This window comes from Strix uralensis, chromosome 17 (assembly GCF_047716275.1).
Source record: "Strix uralensis isolate ZFMK-TIS-50842 chromosome 17, bStrUra1, whole genome shotgun sequence".
Classification (NCBI taxonomy): domain Eukaryota; kingdom Metazoa; phylum Chordata; class Aves; order Strigiformes; family Strigidae; genus Strix; species Strix uralensis.
The window spans coordinates 4647006-4671731 of NC_133988.1; the positions used below are offsets into that span (position 1 = coordinate 4647006).

Sequence of the window (24726 nt, forward strand, 5' to 3'; positions counted from 1 at the left end):
TTGGCATTTTTATGCGGGCCTGTGGTCATAGTTGATGATACAGTGAACAGAAACACTTGGAATATATAAATACACCCGCTCAGACCTGGCAGGGTTGGAAGGGTTAAAATCCACAGCGTTGGCTTTACAGGATAATTTCTGATGCTCACTTCCTTAATAACTTATCCTCTGTACCGATAGCATAGAAATGACTGTGTACCTTTACAAAGATGTCATTTTTTAAGGGAGAGCAGGATAAGATTATTATAGTAAAACAAAGACCCATTCAAGGTTGAAAATATTAGACAAATACGCACCCGCCTTTGTGGTTTTTTATATATATTTGAATATATACAAAATTATATATAAAAATATATGAAAACATATATAAAATAAATTATATATATAAAAAATAAATTGCATATATAAGATAAAGAACCATTCAGGATTGAGTATGTTAGAGAAGTATGACCTACCTTTGTGGGTTTATACAGGTTTAACATATAAATATATATTAAAATATAATTAAATGTATAAAAAATATATTTTAATATATAAATGTGTGTGTGTGTGTGTGTGCATATGTAGTGAAGTTGTTTCCCAGGGATGGACCCACTCCCCAGCTGGCAGGCATAAGTAAGTCTGTCTCAGCTTTAGGGGAATGATGCCTATTTATGCCTTTGGAGAATATAGTGGGATGTATTTTTAGTGCTATGCCTTCATTACAGACAAAAGGTAGCTGGAAAAACAACACTTTTTTAAAACAGTGCACAGCCTTTTGTACTGGAAACTGGTGACCTGACATTCATCAGGTCACTGATCATCTCATTAAGGGGTATAGTCATGGAGAGAATGAATTTTTCATGCTGAGGAAAGCCTCGGCACCTATATGTTTTCTTTATTTAAATCTCAAATGTTTCTTGATTCCCTGCATAGGGCTATTGCAGAGGGGCATCTCCTAGCTGAAAGCAGCCCTGGGAGAAGCAGACCCCAGCAGACAAGGCTGAGAGACAGCAATGACCCAGCCGGGTGTGTGAGCTGGCTTGTGACATCCCATTTTTGGGGAAAGCTGGCCCCAGCTACGGCCAAAACATGTCCCTCTGCTCACCCCCCTACACTTGCACTTGGAGGCCTGAGCCCTGGTGTGTGCTTCTAGATTCTAGCACTAAACCTTCAGGTCCTAATGTGTTGTATGGGGCTTGGGTCAGATCAGAGTAGGTGTGTGGTGGTTGAAGATGTAGTCTAGAAGCAGTGTCCCCAGGCTGGACTGGTGTCTAGGCTCCCTCTGTGCAAAGCGGAGCATGGTGGGCGCTTTCAGAGAGCAAAGCTGCTTTCTTTCGAGAACTCACCACTTGGATGGCATGGTGGGTGAGGTGCCCTCCCTCTGCCTGTCTCACCTGCAGAGTCTGAATGATTTGGTTAGAGTAGATGCCTGCCTTTTAAATAGCTAAAATTACATGAGATAAAGTCCATCCTAATAGAAAGAATTGCCATCTGGCCAGCCCTGGTGGTCTCCTTGTGCCTTTGGGCTGTCAGAGGGTGGGAGGGAGACCAGTTTGCTGGGTCCAGAATGACTCACCTCAGAGCAGGTCTTGCAGTGGGGTCAAGTAGAAGTAGGTTTAGGTGCCAGTGGAGACTTGTCCTGATGATTCATCCATTGAACACCTACCGTTGGAGAACGATACAGACTAAGAGAAAGGAAGATGTAGCAGGGAAGAAAGACAACTTCCAGTGCCAAGAGTGAGCTCAGAGCAAGGTCTCGGGTGCCTCATTGAGGACTCTCCCTCCATCTCTGCTTGCTTCCGAGTTCTCTGGCCAAGCAAGAACAATGTGTTGGCCTGAGTGGCCTCTGGGGACAGGAACTTTGCAGGGTGGATGGTGATGTCTTTCTGAGTCCATCCCTCTCTGTGTCTTTCTCCTTTGCAAGGCCTCCGTGGTGGTTTTTCTTCTCCTTTTTCCCAGAAGAAAAGTTAATAAGTCTGTCCAGGTAGGAAACTTCATTCAGTAGTGATATTAAGCCTGCCAACAGCAGATGATTTCGTCGAAAAAGAATAGCCACGAGCTCCAGAGAGATCCAAATTTCAGTGAACACAGAGACTTCTGATATGTGTTCATTTTCCCCCTACTGCTTTTCTTTCCCAAGATGCATGGGACCCCTTTAGCAGTTTCTTTGACAGGATGAGTGCTCTGGGAGTACAGACTTTTTTAAAGTTTTCAAGTTCCTGAGCATCAGATCAAGTTTGTTATTTCCTTGAATTAAAAAAAAAAAAAAAATTAAAGAAAAAGGAAAACACACTAGAGGAAAATGTGTAGAGGGATGTGAATTACACTGCATCTGTATCCTATGGTCATGCTGCAATTAAAAAACATAAATGAGGTAAAAATTATGTAGCTGTGATGTTGGGGATTTTGGGCAAAGTATTCCTTTTGGATTTCCTGCCCCTCTGCACTGTAAAAATTCCTTTTGTCTCTACTTAGAACTTCTGCCTGTGCCAAGGGGAATTTGTTGTGGAGAGCAAGAGCAAAACACGTAGCAGAAATCCACAGATGGTGAAGCTTATGCAGAGAGACGATGAGATCTGCATTGCAGATGCCAGTGTAGGACTTTGCCCTTGAAATTCCCCATGCATGAGAGTCAGTGGAGCTGTATTAATAACCTATAGCTATTGAGTGATTTGGGGAGTTGCATGCAATTCATAGCTTTTAGTTTGTTGTTTTTTTTTAAATTTGTGACTGCCAAAAGACAGCAGGAGAGAAGTGTTTGTGGGTCTGGGGCTAGAGCACTGTAAAAGAGCAATTCTGTTAAACTCTTCGCTGATCATCTGCAACTCCCATTGTCTTCAGTGGTTATTATGGGTGCTGAAGAGCTTCTGGAAGTCTCGGGCTATAGTTACTGTTCATTGAAACTGATGCAATTTAGTCCTTGAAGGTTTTTATTAGGAAAGCTTTTGAGAGGAAAGATGATTACATGAAAGGGTGGCTCTTAGCTCCCTTGATGGGTATCCTGGGCCGTTTCAAAGTGAGACAAAGATCTAGAATGATCCACTTGACAAAGAAGAGTGGCATGTAGTTTGATGTTGTGTATAAGTTTTCTCTGGCAAATATTAAATATCGTGAACTATAGTTTGCTGTCTTTGGCATTAGTCCACAGTAATCTTCCTGGCTCCAAAGGAATTATTTCAAAGAATCCCTGGTGTAACTGAGAACAGAAACTGGGCCAGAAAAAAAGGACATAAAATAAGTACCATGATTCAGAGCTGGCATAATGGAAAAGACAGTGCATTTTGGAGTTCCAGTAGAATAAATGGATGAGCCTCTAGTCTACAAAAGGGTTGTCTACCCTGACATGTTCAACTGATAGGCACCGATCTGACTAATACAAGTAGATCTCGGTCCACTGTAAACAGCCTTGCTCTTCTTGCGTCTTCTCATTGCATCTTTACATCCACTTTCATTTCCCATGTTCTGTTACTGAAATCTCCCAAGAGTCACATGCTGTCTGAGACATTTTCAGTGTGAAACTTAGAGTTATAACATCTGTTGGAGAGACGATGATTTCCTCCAGCAAATGTCCCCGAGGAAATTTTCCTGGTCAAAGCCCCAGTGGAAACTGTAGGCTTGAACTGTATTCTATAGAATTTGATGGAATTCAGATGAAATCCAAAATAAGGCTCTACAGACTTCACTGGAGGGGTATCCACAGCTCTTTTAAAGTGAGAAAGTCAGCTTAAGAAACACAGGATAGATACAGTTTTCTCCACTGCCCCTTCTTCGGGGGATCTGCTGAAGATGCTTCTGATCGGCAGGACCTGATCTGCAGAAGCTCAGCCCAGCATGAAGGGATGCTGATGCTGTCTCTGTTGGCCAACATCCATGCTCCATCTCCTTTTACTCTAATATGAACAGTGGTATTTGTCTGCAGTAATCTAGTTTTTTATTTGTCTGATAATGATAGCTCTAGATCTCTAGCTGGTTCTTTTCACTGCTGGTTCTTGGGTTTGTTGCAGGGATCTCTTTGGGCTGCACTGCTGCACTAATGTTAACATACCATTCACGCACCCAAACCAGGGTTATTGGATCCCTTCACATCTTGGCAAGAAGGTCAGGACATTTGATATGCTGGTGGAGAACGCTGCAGTGAACAGCCTCCCATAATTCTCAGTGAACATTTTGACTTATATTACTAGACATCGAGTCTAGGGTATTATTTTCTGTGGGACTGGCCTGCAGCCCCCATGCAGAGAGAGCTCATATTTGATCTAAGGGTAAGACTGAAGGGAGTACTCAGAAGTTCCTCTCCTATGAAGTCCTTTTCTGCTGTAGTTTATCCACTTTAGACTCTCCAGACACTCTCTTGAGAGCGGTTCAATTTTATTTAAATATGCTGGAAATAAACTGAAATGAATGTACATTGACAATTGTCAATTGTTTTCTGGTTTATTTTTTTCCTGGGAGATGGTATATTTATTCCAGGCACTTTTTTCTCTTCCTCTTTCTATATCTGTTATGGCTGGCTTCCATTTCTTTCCTACTCTTGAGTCTTAGCAGGAAGGACAACAATTGGTGGCCTGGGAAATATAAACCCAAATGCCTTTGAGTTATAATTGTCCATCTGGAGTTGAGGTCTGAGTCTGCACCACTGTATCCACGGTGCTGGGTGGGCGGAGGGGACGGGACTGATAGGATGACAAACATTTGGCCTTTCGTAGTGACTGACCAAGGAGAGGTTAAAATCTCCTGGCAATTTGGAAAGAGTGTAGGGGAATCACTCTGTTTGGCCACTGATACACTTTTGGTCAGATTTTAGGCTAGGAATTGCCATTGCAAACAAGATCTAGACAGTGCCCAGCTCAGGGGCTTCAAAGGATGCTGTAAGAATGTGACAGCAACTAACCACAGGGAAATCTTCCATATCATGACCTCGAGCAGATATCAGTATGGTCCTTGGGACCTGACATTTAATAAGTCTTTTGAAGTCTTGTTACCATGAGCCACAGTAGCTCTGGAAAGCCTTGGTATATAATACTTTGTTGCAGAAATATCAGAAACATCTTCTGAAATAATTTGCTTAGGACCAGTAGGGGTTGGATGCTTCAATGCAGAAGCTTCCTGTTTATAAACTGTGGATATTCAAAGAAATTTTTAATGAGGTTTTTGTCTGGCAGCTGCATTTACTATGCACTGACTGGTATATTAGGAAACTTCAAGTCTGCATGTGAAAATACATTGAAAATTATTACTCTTTTACAGCGTAGTGATAAGCAAGAAAGCGGACTGTATGTCACTCTGTGGAGCTTTGTATTTATAATTTTTCCACAGTTTTGGTTAGTTTGCAGAGGCCAACAAGGTTTTCAGCTCTGAGATTACAAAACAGTCCTGAATTTGCTCCTTTGAATTCTTTGCTAGATACGAGTTTGTGGCATTAGTGATCTTATGGAACTCCTGAGTCTGTCATGGTGAGGGCATCATTTGGCCAGGGGAGGGGTAAGATGTCATGAGAGAAAATGACATCTTGTTTGTTAATTCCACCTGGCAGAGGTTTGATTTGGGTGGAAGAGCTCGAGGAAATGCAGGAAGGATGTAAGTCCTGATCTGTAGGGTCAGGTTTATATGATGAACTCAGAAGAGGAATGCGTGTGTAATTAGGAAATGGTTATGCAGAGCCAGTGTTGGATCCTAAGGGTCTGGGAAACATCTAGCCAGGTGGGAGTTAACAACTGAGTCTGGATTTCAGGACTGAGTGCCTTCACGATAGACTTAGACATCATCCCTGGTTTGTTCCCCCAAGCTTTAATGAAAATCAAAGTAATATTCTCTCCTGGTGGCCCTTTCGCTGGAAGCCTGGTGGTACAGAGACTGTACAGAACCTTGCGCAATGTGGCTCGCCTCTTCCTCCCCATCCTCCTCTGCTATTGTAATACACCAGCTACGGTAACTGAATATTCATCATTAGCCTCCAACAGACTTTAAATAGACCAGTGGCAGCTTCCTTCCTTGTAAATTCTTTCCCCAACCAACTTTTTTTTTTTTTTTCTTCTAATTTTACAATTTTTAATGCAAGAAAAATGTAGCCCATTAACACTCCCATGTAAAACTAACTCATATTCTGGCCCAGGAACAACAGTCTCTTCCTTGCTGTGTGGACAATTTCTTATATTGCCTGTGTAAGTCAAGCTTTAACACTTTTTTCCCCTTCCTACTTTACTACAATTTTTTTTTGACAGCAAAATTTCTGGACACAACAGTCATTTTGTGCCAGTGGTGAACAAAACCTTTCATTCCATTAAACTGTAACCCAGGATTATAATCAGCTATTTTGGGAATAGTGACTTATAGGCACTAGGAAAAAAAAAAAAAGAATCTGATACATTTTTAAGGACTGAAGGACAAACCGACATGGTAGCTGTGCACACTGCATATTGAGTGGGCTCAGGAAACAGTATAAATAGTTCAAGATGACTGTTGCTTTACAAGGTACCAAAGATATCTCTTTATTAGAGCTCAGCTCCTGTAAAGAAGAAAAAGGCAGAAATACAGAGATAACTGCCTTTGTGTACAAAAAAATGGCAAAGTGAAAGGAAGAGAATATTTTAGATATTTAGTTAGAAAATACTTTCCTTCCTCTCCCTCCTCAAATAGTTGATTTTTTGGCAAAAATAGCACCCAACATGTTTTGACTGAAATGGAAATATTTCAGTCTGGAGGGAAGTCATTGCAATACCTCCTGGGAACTGCTGTTTGGAAACCTGCTGTCTCCAACCTGTTCCCTCTCTAGCATGACTCCTTGCTCGCACCATGTCTCCCGCAGAACACCACGGCCCTCTTTTATGGCCATGGAGGCTGCCCTGTGCCCTGGGAAATGCAGTCTGAAAGGAATTTGATCTCCAGTGCACAATGGGAGTGTGGGATCCTGACACCACCTATGCTGGCATTCAGGGTAAAAATATTGCTGTTTCAGGCAGACAGCTCCCTTAGGGAAAGAAAATTTTTTTTTTTATCAAGGAAAAACAATCAGGTTGTAAATTTTTCTCCCTCTCCGCTCTCCATTGAGACAGAGAAAGTGTTGATTTAGGTGAGAAGTATCTGTGATGACGATGGCTTCTTAGTGTGGTGCTTCGCACAGTGAGGGTCTGATGTTTTGATGGGGTCCCTGTGAGTTACCGTGAGAATTTACTGTAGGAAACCCCCATGCAAATCTAACCCTACATCCCAAAGAGACGTTCAGTTTTTCCCCCACTGAAGCAGGGAGAAACTGTGAAAGCAGTCATCTCTACATTCCCCCAAAAAGCCACAGAGAACTCGATGTGACATCATGCCACGGTCCTTCTCCACTATAGCTTACAGGTACCCCACTGAAAAAAAAATGAGGGTTTGTCATATCTTGGGGGATTGGGTGTCATATCTTGTGTGGTGTTGGAGCTGAGGAAGAAGGAACTAGCCAATCCATGCAGCAGCCTCTCATTAGGAAGGAGAGCTAAGGGCAAGGTCCATGTATCATCTCCCTGTAGATTGTCTCCTTGGAAGAGAAACATGGTGGGGATGCAGCTTTGGGGTCTCATGCTGGTACTATTTCCATGAGGATCGCAGTGTGAAGGTGGAGCATGACAGGAGTGGGCATCTCAAAACCGGGACCTGGTAGGGCTGGGAGATCCTCTAAAACCTAGAAGATTTGAAGGTCACTCAGGATGTTTGAAGGCTATAGCTCTTGACCTTCCTGAAAAGCCACCAAAGCTAGCAAGAGCTCTTGGGGTAGAAATACTTGTGCTGGCGGTCCACAGGCAAAGAGGTCCTCTGAAGCCCACCACATACCCTGGTATCCATTGCTGTCTTGTGTATCTGAGGGATAGGTCTCTGCTTCCTCCCAGTCCATCTTCCTCGTGCACAGTCTAGACTTCAGTTCTGGGAAAAATCTGCCTGGGATGGGAAGCCATGCTCCTGCCAGTCCTGTGGGGAAGAGCTGCTGGGCTTCCAGGGGAAGAAACCCCACCTTTGGAATAGACTCTCCTTGGCAAGCCACCAGTGCCCAGGGTTTGGAAAGCTTTCGTGGCACAATAAGAGACACATTTATTTGGTTTTGAGCTCCTGTGTGAGTTTCCCCTCCATTACAGCCTGGTTGCTGATGTTTCTGGCAGCCACCACAGCAGTGGTTTGGATGAAAGCTCCCTGCTGTGAGTAGGTTTATATAATTGGTATTGTTAAATTTTGTGAATAAGTTCTGAGTTGCTACAGTGATAGGTCCTCTCTAAGAGATATAATTGGAGATTCAGGGCTCGTCCTCCACATGTAAGTGTTCAGGTGAGCTGGGATCTGAGGATCTGTTCTTGTTCCAGCACAATGATTTTGGGCATGTGAGCAGGGTATCTCAAAGCCAGCTTGGTCCAATGGTTATAGCCTCAAAGAAGAAAACTTGTGTTGGAATCTGGGCTCTGGTTTGTGACTGCTCTGAGCCTGGTGGCTCTTTGCGAGGTGCTGTTGCACTACCTTATCTTTACGCATCTTAACAAGTCCTTGGGTTCAGGAAGCACCCAGCTGTCTTAGAGACAGCCCAGGAGGAGGCTTGCACCTTGCCTGGAGTCTCTGAGACCCCCTACTCAGCTTCAGTTCTCCCTCCTGCAGAGCAGGAATAATCTTATCCAGCCACGTTGCTGATGTGCTTGGAGAAATGTCTCAAAAACACACTGTAGGGTCTTGTAGGAGAGGGGATTTCCAGCCAGTGTTGGCAAAGCATCCCTGCTTCAAACCAGATTTCAGAGCAAAGGAACAAACCAGATTTTCCATTAGTGCTCACCCTCCCAGCCTGGCTCCACTGAGGCGTGTGGCTCTGGCGTGCATCAGGTCTTGGTGATTTATTTATTTCTCTTTTCTGAGCACTCTGGAGTGGAGCTTGTTCTCTAGTCCAGTGATCCCCCATTCAGGACAACCAGGCTGGCAGACCCTGGGGAAGAATAATGGGGATAACTACCATAAGGGGAAAAAGTAGACCTAAATATTTAATCCATCTCCAAGTCAGCTTGGCAGAAATGAGGTTTTTATTTACATGCACGTGTGCATCCACATATACAGTATAAATGGTATATAATTTATAAATGTTATCATAATATGTAAATATAAATCTTGTGTATTTTGTTATATCTGCAAATATCTATTTTACGTATGGGTGTAAAATAGCAGTTGTGGTGGAAAAGGCATGAATCTAAAGAGAAAGATACTGAAAGGAAAGTGAAATACAAGAGTGCTGCATGGATAAAGTGTGACGGGGCTGCAGTCTCCTGGGAGGGATGTCTCTATTTTCCTGAAAGTCTAAACAAACACCATGACACTAATGTGCTGCCTTCATTTGTTAATTCACTGATCTACTTATTAATTGATTGCTTTTCTGCCTTGGTTTTTTTTTTTTTTTTTGTTTGTTTGTTTCTTTGCTTTTAGTAAAGAGTACCCGGTTGTTCCCAGGAGCACAGTGAGACAAAAAGTGTCCTCGAATCACAGCCCCTTCAGTGGTGAGACCAGGGTCCTTTCTGCCTCCTCCAACCTGGGCTCCCAGTACCAGTGCGAGAACGGGGTGTCGAGCACCTCCCAGGACCTGCTACCGCCTGCCAACCCCTACCCGATCTCCCAGGAGCACAGTCAGATCTACCACTGCACCAAGAGAAAAGGTCAGACCTTGGCTGCTCCCCACTCGGTGCTTTCCCCATCCTGACATGACTGCCAGCATTGTTTTCTACTATTTCCCCTTGCCCACAAGCTGGACAGCCCCAGTTTTCTTTACGGTGACACTTGAGGATGAGCAAGGGATGAGGGTTGTGTGCTGGAGGCGGGCAGCTCCCCCAGGCTGTGCTGGGAAACTCCTCTCACCAGTGTTTGCCTAAAATCCCATCTCTGCTGCCGGGTTGGGAGCAAGCTGTTTGGAGGGGTGGCAGTACCTTTCACCCATGTTGAATCCACATTTAGTAAGATAGCTAGTGCTGGAGATAAAGATGACTTATCTGCCTCCATAACCCCTCAGACAGGGTTAATCTCCAAGGGGAGATACCTTGACAGCTTAGATTTTGCACAGTTTTCAACTAAGAGTCTCACAGTTGGGAGACAGTTGTCTGTCTGTAGAATGCAATTCCACTTAAATGCTCGGTCTAATGAACGGGCCGTGGGATTGAAAATCATGATATCCATGTTCGTTCACCTCTGGTGCGACTGACCTGCTTTGACAGAGCTTGAGGGATCAAACTGTGAGGGCTTTACACTGACTGCTCAGCTCGTCCTGGCGTGAAGAGCCCCATGATATCGATGGGATAATTGTTCTCAGGCAAGAGAGAGCAGTTTGCAGTCTCTCCCAAAGCAAGGGGAATGCTTAGATGCAGCAACATTTACAGAACTGAGATAACAAAAGCCTCAGATCAGCTCCACCCCGGACACTCAGAATGAAATAGAGAATTTCCAGGGCTGAATACAACCCTATGCGGTGGGCAGATAGTTACTGCCTACCCCTGTTCCTCTTTCTCAGGATTTAGTCTACATTGAACGGAAAAAGTTAACAGGAGTCAGCATGCACCATGGCATTTGAATGCACCGAGAAGTTCTCCAGCCTGGTAGCCTCTCCCCACAACAGATCCCTTCCTGCTTCCCTGCACAGTCCTATCAGTCAGCCACATGTCATTATTTTTAGTAACGTAACCCCTGGGGCGCTGGGATGTGCAGTGTAGACACACAGTCTAAGGTAGCGGATGCCAGGAAGTGCTGGCAGATGAGGTGGGAGGGCAGTGGAAATCCCTCTCACATCCTTGGTGACTCCCCTAAATGTTGTAACATCACGTGTGTTGTGTACTAGTATATATGCAAACAAAAAAAGTTGAGAAATCTTAATATTTTCCTGAGACTGAGCTGAACAGTGGGAAACAGAGGTATCGTTTTCTGACCCCTCCAGCTGACCAGGCAACCCTTGTACTCATATAAAGTCTATCAAAGCTGTGATTGGAAATCGTGATGCTAGACTTGAGCTACCTGTAATGTAGGGAATAAGGAGCTGACATGGCTTCCTGGAGTGTCCCCTAAGGTCAGAGGTGGGGTGTGTGGCCCTTGCTACCCCTGTGCTGGTGTGGGACTGTAGGTGCCAGGTGCTGGAACACAACTGGGTTGCTGCAAAGCCGTTGGCAATGGAAAGGCAGGTCCAGTTTGCCCTTGGTGTCCCTCAGCCTGCAATCTGTCCTCGGTGCTCCTTTGCCCTGAGAGCTGAGTTTTCACCACTCCTCTTCCCCTTTGCAAAAACTAGCCAAAACAAGCTGGCCCAAATGGCAACAAACCCTTTGGACAATCTCTGACTGCTGTGTGTCCCTGTACCACAGGGCAATTCATCATTTGCCTCCACATTGTAACGTGATAAGGAATCAACAGAGGTTTCCTTCCAGTTTTGGGATTCCCGTTAAGTGGTGTCTCCATGGGTGGTTTCCCTCAATCCCCCAATTATCTCACTTCCTCTTATTGTCACAAAAGAGACGACTATCTGCCCTGTAATAAGCTCCCTGGCCCCTTTTGGCCTGCGTGGCCCTTGCAGGAGACTGGCAAAGCGAGTCCTTGTCTGTACGGCTGATGGCCCCTCATTATCTCTACGATGGCTTGAGTGGCACAAGCAGTTAAGGGCCTTTTATCAAAGCCGCCAAATGCTTTAATCAAAGAGAAGCAGTGTCCTGTCTGATACCACCGGCTTCTTCCATGAAGCTGCACATCTCAGGAGCCTGAGTCTCTGCTTTCCTCCTTGTGCCTTTTTCCTCCTCCCCATGCATCTAGTAAATCGAAAACAGCCACCGGGGCTTAAAGAAAAGAAACACAAAGTTAATGGGAAACAGAGAGCCAACATAAGCTGCCAAGCAGCTCTTTCCAAAGTGAAATTAATTAAAAAAAAAGTCACTAGAGATGAGCAATTCTGTTCAGATAAATCAGAACATGATCCAAGATTTCATCTCAAACTCAGGGTGAGCGTGGCACTTTCTTCTAGCACTGAGCAAGGATCTTTATTGAACTGGGGAAAATAAACTTACCAATAATATTCTGCTTTTTCTGCCTTTTCCAGCCTCTCCTTTCTAAGTGTAATATCAAGCTTTCCCTCAGAGCAATCCTGCTTTCCTACTTTTCTGCATAACTTTTAACATGCCTAATCATCTAAGAAAACATGAAAGCAAGAGCGTGTTCACCCCTGATACATCTCTGTCCACTTTCTGGACTGGAAGTTTTATTGATTTCCTTGGATCATCAACTCCCCAAACATTGACACCTCTTCAGTCAGTTTAGGATTTATCTCAAGCAGATGATTTCCTTTTTGCAAGGCTGTGGTTATGGATGAGTTCTCACAGTGGCAGAGGGCAATTCAACTGGGTTTGAGACCAGCTGGTATCTGTATCTTCTGTAGCAAATACCACCACTGTTTTCCAAGATAGTCTCTCAGATATGGCTCCTTCCAGCTTTGACATCTTATGATGTTTCTCTGTATCCTTTTTAATCAGAAGGTCAGGTCTTGGTTTAGGCTCAGTTAAGAATAGGTATGTATTCGAGCAACTCAAAGGCACCTTATTCAACTTCTACTTCCTTGGTGACCTAAGACAAAGATTTAGCTCTGTGGTTGACAGTGTTGTTCTTAGCTGTCAAGTCAAGATGGATTCACTCTGGAGATCTGATATGGAATTGCATTAGGGGAGGGCAGCAGGGCTGGGAGGGGATGTTATCTTTGAAGGCTCCTCTGTTTCAGGGAGGTGATATCCTCCTGGGTGAGGAAGGAAGGAAGGACACATCCCAGAGCCTCAGATCTAGCAATTCCTGGTGCACAGGTGGGAGTGCGGGGTTGCAGCATTGGGAATGACCCTAGCATGGTGCAACAGGGTCGCTGCTCCAGGCACTTTGTGAACATGCTGAATGTCGGGGAATGGCAGTCCCCCAGGAGAGAATCATCCTGCATTGTATCCCAGCTCCACACTGAGATTGCTTATGGCATTTCACAAAGTCACTGGTCTTGAGAGAATGGATTAACTCCAATCCAGTATCCTACCAAGGAGTGGCCTCAGTTCTTGATGTGGATTTTTAGGCTGCAGCAAAGACCAGTTAGAGCTTTGCCTTTTTTCTAGTTGTTTTCCACCTCTCCCTCTCTCATTGTTGTGCTTGGAGAAGCCCAAAAGGACTTACCAGCAGGCAGCTTGCTTTCTGTCTTTCATTTTAGCCCCACATCCCAATTAGGGCATTGGGGCTTGTTTTCCCTTGTGTTATCCTCTCCCTCAGACTTCCTGTGAACTAAAAAGCCATCCCTCTAAACCTCTGCTCCCTCCCAGCCTTACACAATCTCAACCACTTGGCAGATTTCTGGGATGCTTGTGATGCTGAACAGGAGGCGACTGAAACAGCCTCTCCCTGGGGAGGTTATAAAAGTTGTCATGTTGGCACTTTGAGGGAGAAGACGTGGCAGAATGCACTGGCTCCAACCAGCGAGGACTGTATCCTTCAGCCACCTAGCTTGGACATGACCCTGACCGTGGGGAAGAATATGCCTTTCATCTCCTTTCTGCTCTGATGAGGTCGGTGGAGATACAGCAACGCCTTTCCTCCTTCTCCTCAAGAACAGGAACTCTTAGGGTGGATAGATCTCTTCATTGACTGAACTAATTTCTCCCTCATCCCACCCAGCTTTTCTTTCACTCAAAGAATCTGTATGACAATAGTCAGGTATGGGATGTCTTCTTGGAGGACATGCTGCTTGTCCTGCTGATGTTAGGAGATGCAATGAGTTGGCCAAAGCTTGAGCTGTGCTGCAGCCGGAGGTGTTTACAGCTTGGGTAGATGCAGTGAAGCCTGGAGCAAAGTTGCTGCTGGAGCACTGAGAGTGAAGAAGAAGACCCTGCCTGCAGGGTGGGGAGATATTCAAGGGTCTGGTGTGCACCCAGCTTTTGCTGTGTAGCCACGTTGCTTGTGGCACTGTAGTTTCAGCAGCTTCATGCTCTGCCCTGAGGAGGTGCCTCCTGTGCCTCTGCAGGCAGTGCTGGCAACTTGCTGCCTCTGGAAGAGGTTCCAGATTTTGGTGTTGGATTGTCGCTGCCCCACAACCCTTTCTGCCGTGTTCCCCTGCAATGCAACACAGCCATTGCAAAGCGTGCGATTGCTGAATTAACTAGCGTGTCTCAGGTTTCATGTCCTAGGATGTATGTTTTATTTGCCCTTTAGGGATGTTTGTTTTGATTGAATCTGCCGTTTTCTTTTCTTCTTTGACAACCCTTGTCAGTCTTGCACATTGGTATTGGCTATTCAGGCTCATGCTAGATTCATACTAGAAACCAGACTGGATAGAACAGCAGTGTTAGTGATAATCACCCATTGTGTCTCCCTCACAAAGTCGGGATGAACCTACTGTAATTCCCTGAAAGTGTGGGTGAACTTTAAAAACTAAACCAGTTGGGCCCCATCCTTCATTGTCTTCTGTCCCAGGGAGCTGATTGTCATGAATTGGAAAGTAGCTCTCCTGATTTACACCAGGGGAAGAGATGGGCCCAGTGCACCCTGAAGCCCAGAGATTGTACATGTTTGCATTTCATTCTGAACGGCCCTAATCTTGGAATTGGGAAAATTCCATTTAAAAAGCCATTTGTGTGGTATTTACAACCCAGCTGGAAGTAGTAAATACCGGAAATCTTGGAACTGCTTATGCTCTCGCTCAAGCTCCTTCATTAGATAGATCATCAAATTCCTTGTGAGGGAGCCAGTTTCCATCCCATTCTGCAGGCTCCGTTTTCCTTGGATCCACTTCGGAGCAGCTTCTCCCAAGCGCTGGCAGCTTCCCCTGCTTGGCAGAACCTTTTGCTTTTTGAGGTTTGCGCAGTATCGAGGGGCTGGTCACAAGAGCTGATCGTCACCCTTGGCTTCCAAGAATAGCAACAGAAGTGGAAGGTGCCCAGCACCTCCTAGGGCTCAGTGGCAACAGGAAAAGGACAATGAAGTGCTATCAGGGAACTAACATCAAGAATCAAACCCAGACCAGACTAGAGAGTTATCTCCTATGTTCTGCTTATGCTGATGCCAAGGAGGTGAGAGGACCTTCAAAGAGAGGATTATGGCCTTGAGATAGGCTGCCCAGGCTCCAGAGCAGGTAGGAATGAATTTAAGCTCCAGCCTTCAGCATTGCGTGAGACCTCTGTTTGACTTGTCCTCCTTCTGTCATTCTCTTACTTGAAGATGTCCCCTTTCCACCCCCGGATCTGCTCCACACACCATGGGGATGCACTTCACCTGCTCTGTGCTGGCTCTGGTCTCCTCTGGAGGAGTGGTGGGACAACGCCAGATCAGACTAGGGTGCCTAGAGCAGTGTATATTTGTTAGCTGGCACCAGCTGAGGATCTCTGGTCTGCATCATCCCATCTGAAGATGAAGATGGACTGTTCTCTTCCCTCTCCAACACTTTGAGGTTACATAGATGGGAAAATCAACAGGAAGAGGGGCCAGAGGGCAGGCAGAAGCTGTTAGGGTAGGCTGCAATCCTTCATTAGTGACTATGTGCTGTTTGGAGATGGGTATGGTGTCCTTTACACATCTTAAAATCTGGAGTGATGGTGCCCTTTCCACATATGACATCAGTGAGCCTGGCTCTAGAGAGGCCAGCAGAACGATCGTGAGAACTTACAGAAGAAGAGAGGGCACCTATAGGGTTTCCACTGAAATCCTGGTTGTTTTTGTTTTTCTCTCTTCACCTGCGATGAAATCTGGAAGTGGATCCGTAATGCTGCGGCTCTGCCTGGCTGGGCTGTGGCAGGCAGCGAAATGTCTGGGCTAAATGGAAAAATTAGCAACCTCAGGTTGTAAGTCAGGCACATTTTTACACAACGGAAAACAGAGTTTGACTGTTTTGTGTTGTATATTTTAAAAAAATAAAATAAAATAAACAGTCAAACCCCAAGCCAATGATTTCTAATGCCAGCAGAGTAATGCGGTTTAATGCTGAAAACTTTATTAGCAGAACAATGCTTCATTTTACAAGACATTGTTTTTCCACCCTAGTGTTCTTATTACTCAGTGGTAGGTTAGGGATCCAAAACTTTTAGGCTGTCTGTACAAGCTAGAGCTCAGGCTGTCCTTCCAGATGTACCTCCTGTGATAGACCCACGTTCAGGAGGGAGCTTAGACCTGTGCTTCCAGCTTTTGTCTTTCAGGGGTCTAGAACCTCTCCACCGCTCCTATATAAAATGAACCTGATCAGGATTAAGGAGAGTGAGACTCTTTTGCATCTATCTGCGTATAGTTTCAGCTATTTTAAAGATATGATTGCACTGCTTGCTTATCTCATCCTACATTCTGTCATGATTTAAGAGAAGGCAGAAGAGGAAGATAACTTGATTGTCAGGGCTTTGCATTGCTGGAACTAAGAAGTCAGGTTTTGCTGTTGTCAGGAAGAAAGCATGAAATGGGACCGTGGCTTTCCAGCTGAATTTACGGGCAGCTGCTGTTACAAAGTCAAAGGACACCAAGGGGAAAGTCTGCATGGTGTGTACCTCAGCACCTCATGTTTTCTGGGGTTGTCAAGCCAAGAAGATTAACAGCAGCAGTTGTTCCAGCTGGACTTGGTAGACACCTGAGTGGAAGTAATGGGTTATTTTACAAGCAGAGTGGGTGCAACTTCCAGGAGAAAGCACATGGCTGTTTATAGCAATAAGGGTATGCGCATGTGCATGTTTACAAGAAACAAAAGGTGCCTGCGCTGGCCATCTGCACCTCTTGAAGGTGAGACGTGGGCACACACTTTGGAGCAGCTCAGCAGCAACACCCCTGTTTCTGCAAGTGCTTCTTCAGAGACAGATGCTTTTAGTCCTCTTTTTTTGTGGAACTGTTGCTTTTTTTTTTTTTTGGTATTTTGGGGGTGAAAAAAATTGGAGGTCAAACTATGTTGATTGAGAAACTTTGAAAAGGGCCATTTCTTGTAGTATTCTTTCAAATTTTACCCCTATTGAAGGGTGCAGCCAAGAGGGCTTTATGTGAAGTGGGATGTTTTTCTGCCTGCACCAGAAGTCTTGTTCTTGAAGCAGCAGCAAAGTTAATCCGGGTCAGAACAAGCTCCCCTTCCCTTGCCTCGCTGTCCTTAAAATCTCTTGGTGAAGTTCTCATCCCTGGGAACTTTGCCATCCATTCCAGCAGAGCTGGATTTCATTTGATGACCCTGCGAATGAATAAATAAGTGCATATTCATTTATTCATTTTGCTTCACCCTAGAGATTTCACCTAAATTGTTTATCTCCTTCCCTCTGTTGGCCTGGGATGCTGCAGGAAACAAAGGGCTCTGCAAGCTGCGCCTTCTTGTTTCTAGCTGTGAAATTTACTTTTCTTTTTTGTTACGCTTGGCTCCAGCACACAGCCCTGTGTGGATTTATATGCCCAGCTCCCTTGGCACAGCTAAAGACAGGCGCTGTAAAACTCTGATTGTCTCAACTGTGCCATCGCTGATGCTTTCCGGGGGGGGGGATTTTTATTGCGATCTTCATTTTTGTCTCATTTGTCACAAAAATATATCATTGTAAAGGCTTTTAGTTAACAGCATCAGCTCTGAGCCTCTCAGCTGGGATGGGGACCTCTGTTAGGTGCACTGTATCCGCAGGCAGATGTTACTTCTGCTGGCAGCAGAAAGCAGATGAAGAGCTTGGTGGTGTGGGGGGTGTGCATGGGGTATCCCCAAGCAAGCTAATCCTCAGGATCCCTCCAGCATCTTATAGCCTTGATTTTCGTCCCAGAGCTCCCAGCTAATACCATCCCCAGTCCAGCAGACAGGGCCAAGTGCGAGGCTTGGTTTCAGCAGGATTGATTGAGATCGATTCCAAGGAAGGAATCTGGATTTACGCTGATGTAACTGAAAGACGTGTCTGGATTAGCTCTGTGCAGACTGTGTCCTTGGTAAAATGAGGATTATGGAGAGGGAAATTCAGCCAAGGGCATAGTATTATTGGTCGCTACCAGGAGTTTTCTCTCCCAACAGATGAGGAATGTTCCACCACCGAACATCCTTACAAGAAGCCCTATATGGAAACTTCTCCGGCAGAAGAGGATCCTTTCTACAGGTCCAGTTACCCCCAGCAGCAGGGACTGAACACTTCATACAGGACTGAATCAGCCCAGCGCCAAGCATGTATGTATGCCAGCTCCGCTCCCCCCACGGACCCTGTGCCCAGCCTAGAAGACATCAGCTGTAACACGTGGCCGAGCGTGCCATCCTACAGCAGTTGCACAGTGTCTGCCATGCAGCCGATGGACAGGTTACCCTACCAGCATTTCTCTGCCCACTTCACCTCGGGGCCGTTGATGCCCCGGCTCAGCAGTGTGGCCAACCATACCTCCCCCCAAATAGGAGATACCCATAGCATGTTTCAGCACCAAACCTCGGTTTCTCACCAACCCATCGTCCGGCAGTGTGGACCTCAAACTGGCATCCAGTCCCCCCCCAGCAGCTTACAGCCCGCAGAGTTCCTGTATTCCCACGGCGTGCCTCGAACCCTTTCGCCCCACCAGTACCACTCGGTCCATGGTGTGGGCATGGTGCCAGAGTGGAGCGAGAACAGCTAACAAGGCGGTCAGGAAAGTGCAAGAGCATTAGCCATGGAAAAAAAAAAAAAAGGGAAAAGGAAAAGGAAAAAAATACCCTGTTGATAATAAAAGTGAGAGTATTTTGCAAGACTCCTTTAACTGAATGTTCACTGATAGCACTCGAGAGGGACGGACACTGATTGAAACCACAGATGAAATAGTCATCGGCCTCGGTGTGACTTGCCCCCCCCCCTTTTTTTTCTTTTGTTTCAAAAGAAAAATCAACAGATCGGCACACTTCTTCCCTGCCACGGTCCCCACCCAGTTTGTGTTGCTGCCACCACCAGCCCTGTGCCCTTGTCCCCCCCTCCTCTGCCCTCCTGCTCTTTTTGTTCTTCAAGGGACACCAAACTCCTACTGCCTTTCTCAAAACAGTCAGAGTGCTTGAACGAAAACAACTAGGATGTTACTTTTTTTGTGGTGTTGATGTTGACAATGTTATATAATAAATAATAATATATATATATTTTCTTTCAATTTTCTCAAAAAAAAGACACCAGCCCTTTTTACCAAGGGTGGATTTTGGAGTGGTGTTTCTCTTTTTTTTTTTTTTTTTTTTTTTTTGGCATTAGTATTATCATTGTTACTTTTCAACAGAAAGAGGTTTTACAAACCCACAAATAAGAAAAGCAGGTACCTACCTCACCCAGACTTTGTACCACGGGTGAAATCACTCCCTGCAGGGTGCTGTGTTTCCTTACAAATGCCCCAAAACATGTCTCTGCAGGAACAAGCCCTGTAAACTCATCTCCTTTCCCACTTGCGTGTGATTCTCTCAGTCTTCTTTCCTTCCCATCTCCCAGTCTTTCCCAGTCCATCAGCTGTCTCTGATGGAAGCACGGGGTATCTTTCAAACTTAAAAACAGCCACAGCTTGTCTCCTGCCGAATTTTTACCGGCATGCGGAAAGCGAGGCTCTGAGCCAGCTGCGAGGGGGGAAAGGGGGGGAGAGGATGCAGACAGCAAAAGGAAAAAGTTTGCTCATAAAAATGATGATGACGCTTGTTTGCAATCCCGGACTTTAATTTTATTGTGTATTCTTTTTCTTCCTCTCAAAAAAAAAAGAAAAAAGGATACTGGTCTGGGTGTGTTAGGTGAGATATTAAGTAAATTGTTTAAAAGGAGCAGAAAATGATCATGAGAGGCTGGGAGTTGGGGATGCAAGAAGAGAAGAAAAACCAAATGTGTGTAAGTAAACATGTCTACTGCAGAATTTTTCAGGTGTAGAATTTCCTGGTACTATTTATTTATACATGACAGTTCAAATAACTCATAGTATGTCACAAAGCCAGCAAAGCAGCTGATTCAAAGGGGTTAAATTTTTTATTGAAACAGAAGTTTGCTTTCTTTTCTTCTTTTTTTTTTTTTCTCTCCAAGCTGTGCACACTATATAATTTACATATATTTTTAATTAAAAGTAATTCTAATTAACAAGAGGTATACCTGTGTGTCAGCAACTGAGAATGTGGGTGTGAATGTGTGGGAATGCTGGTATGTGCGTGGGAGGGATTATAGACAGGTATCCAAAGCCATGTAGCTGAGAAGAAAAAAATAATCCCTACCTAGCTACGCTTTCCTATTCTTGTGTGCCGATTTATGTCTAATAAATACCACATGCTCTCAATGGCAAGGGACCTGGCCACCTATTTTTAATTTTTTTTTGGTTTTGGTGTGGGTTTTCATGGTTCTTTCTACTTGATGTCAATCAGTTTGATTTTTATTTATTTCTGATGTACCACAGGAGGTACAGCATCCCAACGGGAAAGGCTGTTTGGCAGTGACAGGCTGAGCTTGAGACTGCTGTGCCCTGGGTTGTGTGTTTGTCCACTACAGAGCTGCCTGGGTCCCCCAGATCCTTCCCACCCAATCCGTCCCCAGGGGACGTGCTCTCCTGGGGTCACTTGCCTGTTGAGGCAGATTGAGAAGCAGGGGAATGGGAATCCAGGTGGGTGCTGGGGTGGCACTACGAAGCCCTCATGGAGGTGGAGCTGCCCCCTGTTTCTATGTAGATGGGATTGGTGGGGGATGTCTGGTCTGGGGAAGGTGTGGGGCCACGTCCCAGCCTCAGCAAAGGAGGGAAGGATGCTGGATGTCTCATGGATTAGAAACAAGATGGGAAAATCAGCTCCACAGAAATAAAGAGATTGCATCCAAGAAGCCCAGCAGAAAGGTCTCCTCTGTGTGGCTGCTGAGCTGTGGCCACCTCAGGGAGCAGCATGGCCAGGTCCTGCGAACGAAGCACGGAGGTGTTCCCAGGCTGTTCCACCAGCAACAGCACGTCTGGCTGCAGCAGTGGCACTGCCAATGCATGGCTCGCAGCCCTGGTGGCCTCCTGCGCACCAGAGATCTAGGGACACCTTGCAAAGGGACGGAAAGTGAGTAGGATTAGTAGAGCCCCTTCACAGGTGATGTTCCCACCTAGCTGTCCCTTGGCAGGTGGGACCTGGGGGATGGTGTCTGTTGGAGCTGTCCCAGCGCTGGCTACAATGCAGCTTTCTTTCTTCAGCTGTCTCTGCTTTTACTGTCTTCTGCTTGCAACAGCTGTGTTCGACACAGTCAAAATGCAATGTTGCGCTACCCTCGGAGCTCACTCTGAGTATCAGCCACATTTGTAGGCAGAAGGAGATGTGGGCATCATCTAACCCTTCCGCAGGCACCGCTGGGACCTCAAGTTATACACAAAGCTGTTTGTCTTTGTGGAGCCACGTCCAGGGAATTACTCAAATGTTGCATTGCTCGGTAAATCACATGCTGTTCCTCCAGAATACGCAGTTGTCCAAGATTAATGACTGAGTAAACTGAATTTTGAGTTAAGGAATAAAAAAATTACACTGTATTTAGCTGTCAATTACATTGTACTTGCCAGGCTTCATTATCCCACTGATAATCATGTAATCATCTTATCTCTATATGGTAATTTACATGTAATTAAACGGCCAGTGGTTACTCTGTAAGTAAAAAGGTCTTATCAGAAATGTGTGCCACGCATCTCAAAGAGTATTAAGGAAACTAAACCTGCACGGTAAATTCTTTCTCAAGATTTGTAAGGAAAGCCTCAAGTTTTCAACTTGACTAATTTCCTCCGAGTTCCTCCCATTATTTTTTTGGCTCTTCAGAGAAATATCAAGGCTCTTTGGTGGAGTCTGCAAGGCCACGATGGGCTCTGATTGCTGTGTTTTGGCTGCTGAAAAGCCAGGTATCTCCTCAAGGACACAGCCTTGTGAGGCCGCATTGGCATGAGGAGCAAGGAGGCCATCAGTGGCAGGAGGATGGACCTGTCACGCCCACAAAATCTGGGATGAAGGCAAAGGTGGGTAGGAGGATGTGGTATAGCCTTCTACTTCTCTTCTTGAAGAGTTTGTTACTGGCTACTGCTTCCATATGGCATTTCTGTGCTTTTTCCTTGATGAAGCCCAGTTGGGCCATATGAGCATGGCCTGGCCTGCTCTTCCGTTCGAGTAAGTAGGACTGTGAGGAGTCAGATACGACATGAAAGAAAAATGTGACTTGTTCAAAGGCCCATGGTGACTCCCAGCCTGGATGTGAACGTGCCTGGTCTATGTTGAGCCTTGAGAAACAGCTTGTACTTCCTCCCAAATGGTCCAAAACAATACTGGGAGCTGTCAAGGAGTGTTCTCTCCCTTTGGTTGTGATTTTATATTACAAAGAGCCTGAAGTGATTTCCTTCATTTCTCTTTTTACGGACTTATTCCTTACCAGAGTATGATAATGATGACAATAATAATAAACAATCAAACAAACAAATTATCTAAGAGTTACTATCATTGAAAGAATTGGACAAAAGAGGTTGCAAAATTCACCCTATTCAGAGCTAAACTGGCAATTCATCCATAAGAGGCCTTGAAACTTGAGGAACACCATCCCAGCATGGTACAAAGGACTGAGCACGGCCACCACCAGGCTTTCTCTTCTTGCCTACAAGTCCCAGGAGCCAGAAAACAATCCTCAGCGTTGCCTGGTGGTTTCCCATAAGCACCACTGAGGGTGTCAGGGGTGGGATGGACCTGGGGTCCTTCTGCCATGGGCCTGGGGACAGGGATGGTGGAGTTGTCCAGGAGAGCTGAACTTGCTGGCAGGTGAATGGTGTCCCTGGGCGAGGAGGGAGCTGGACTCCAAAGGGAGCCCTGTAAAGCCAGTGGAGGAGGAGGGCTGGTGTGGTGGGTGGAGAAGGCAATGGTGGCCCATCCTCCTCCTTGGGGGCAGGAGACCTCCTTGCCTCAAACCTCTACCTTTTGGTGAGGAGCCTTGAAGCAAACTTCCTTCTTTGGAGGTGTGGAAAGTAGCCGTGAAACATCACCAGGCAGAAGAAAAACAGGGCTTTATAGATGAACCATAATAAATAAGTGCAGGCTGCGTAATTCCTTCAAGCAGAGAAGGATAGAAAGAAACCCAATCTCTGCTAAGAACATCTTTGAAAGAGCAAACACAAATTCCCAGGCTGCGGTCACAATGCTGTTTTTTCAGCTGCCTTCCTAGGCTAAAATACTCCCTGCAGTTACCATGGCTCGTACCTGGGGAGGCTGCAGATGCCCTGAGCAGGCACAGAGAGCTCTTTGTTTGCCCCTATCAGCTCGCCTCCACATTTCAGGTTTCAACAGCAAGGATGCTGGGTGGTTTTGGGAGGTGGTTTTTCCCCACCGTGGTACCTGCTGGGATCAACATCTCCCAAACCTGCATTGGTGAGGTTTCTCCTAGGGACAAGGATGCTTGAGAGGGGCAAACTCACCCCTTTCCTGCTCAGTGCTGCTTCAGGCTGAGCTCCCAGAGCAGAGCCGACCTCCCGAAAACTGCCTTTGTGCCTCTAGGGCTGAGGGAAAAAAATATCCCAAAGCCTCAGGATTCTTGCTCATAAATCCAGCCCACAATATCATAGATTTTACGGTGCTGCCAACTCTGACAATTTTATGATGGGTCTCATGTGATTCGCAAAAGTGTTTTTTTTTTTTTTCTCTTAAAGTTTCCAGTTCCTGGAGTCCTGTGATTATATGACACTCTCAAGGGATTCTGAGTCTTTCCCCCCTCACCCTGTTTTTTCTTCTTTGTTGGGTTTTAGGATATATAATAAAGTTGGAAATTTTACTGGAGAGGAAAGTGAGGCAGAGAAAAGAAATGACTTGTCCCACTTGGAGGTGGGACTAGAACTCATCACCAGACAAAAAATATTTTGCTTTTTTTGTTTTTTTTTTTTTTTTTTTGAGTTCTCCCTGGAAAAGTGAATGCCTTCACTGCATTTTTTTTAGTAATAAAAATTTCAAAGTTTTAAGTGAATGGAAAATGTTTAGAAAGTGGCTTGAATAAATTCCCACCCCCAAAAAGGAGAAATATTTTATTTACAGAAGATTTTATTATTTTGAAATTTCAAAGGAAATTTTTCAACCTGAACTCATTTCAGAGTGAAATACTGACATGTTTCCCTTGGAACCCACCACACCCAGCGGCTCCAATGTCTTCTACTTCCTTTGTTTGGTTGAAACAAATCCCACAGCCTCAGTGGCTGGTTCTGACTGTGCTTTGGTGTGGGTTTTGCAGGCTTTACCCTGCACCTGGGAGGACTCAGCTACAGTAAAATGTCAGCAAGAGTCTGCCGTGGTTCCCCTGAGAGATAAATAAAATGCAGTTAGGAGCGACGGCTCCTACTGTCCATCAGAAGGGCTGGTGGTGGGGCACTGCTGCTTCTCTGAGCATCCCAGCCAGCTGTGCTGTTAACATTGCCCCTCTCCTGGGAATACTTGGGCAATACCCATTGCTGCCCATCAGCAGGAGGAGAGTCCTGTGGGATCTGCAGCCACCCTGAGTCAGGCAGCAGCAGCTGGGAACACTCCCCAAGGCTTTCCACCAGCATCATTTCCACCTGGATAAACCCTCCCACCAGAGGGATTAAAGGCAGAGACAAGACCAGTCTTGGGCTTTGCCATGAAGTTTTTCCATTGGTAGCTGCTAGTGATAGTGTCAGCTCAGCAGCACTGCTGCTGTTGGGAGCAGATTTAAGCACAAGTAAGTAAAAAAGGGGGATGTGATGAGGAGATGGCAGTTGGACCTTATGAATGGGTTTCTATGTAACTGTGCAGTGGTCTCACTTAGGGGTGTATAATGTGCTACAAGTTGGGGCGGAGGCGGGGTGTGTGTGTTTGTCCTCTCCTTA

General features: G+C 45.5%; 1 protein-coding gene across 3 annotated transcripts in view; it reads left to right on the forward strand.

The window, feature by feature from the left end:
* TBX5 (T-box transcription factor 5) overlaps positions 1 to 20193 on the forward strand; it is a 71005-nt gene extending 50812 nt beyond the window's left edge. For all 3 annotated transcript variants that reach the window (XM_074887308.1, XM_074887310.1, XM_074887307.1), the window contains exons 8-9: positions 9406 to 9632; positions 17960 to 20193. In XM_074887308.1, coding sequence (XP_074743409.1) covers positions 9406 to 9632; positions 17960 to 18543 — 811 coding nt within the window. In that variant the 3' untranslated portion in view covers positions 18544 to 20193. The remainder of the gene's footprint in view (positions 1 to 9405; positions 9633 to 17959) is intronic.
* The last annotated feature ends 4533 nt before the right edge of the window (positions 20194 to 24726 follow it).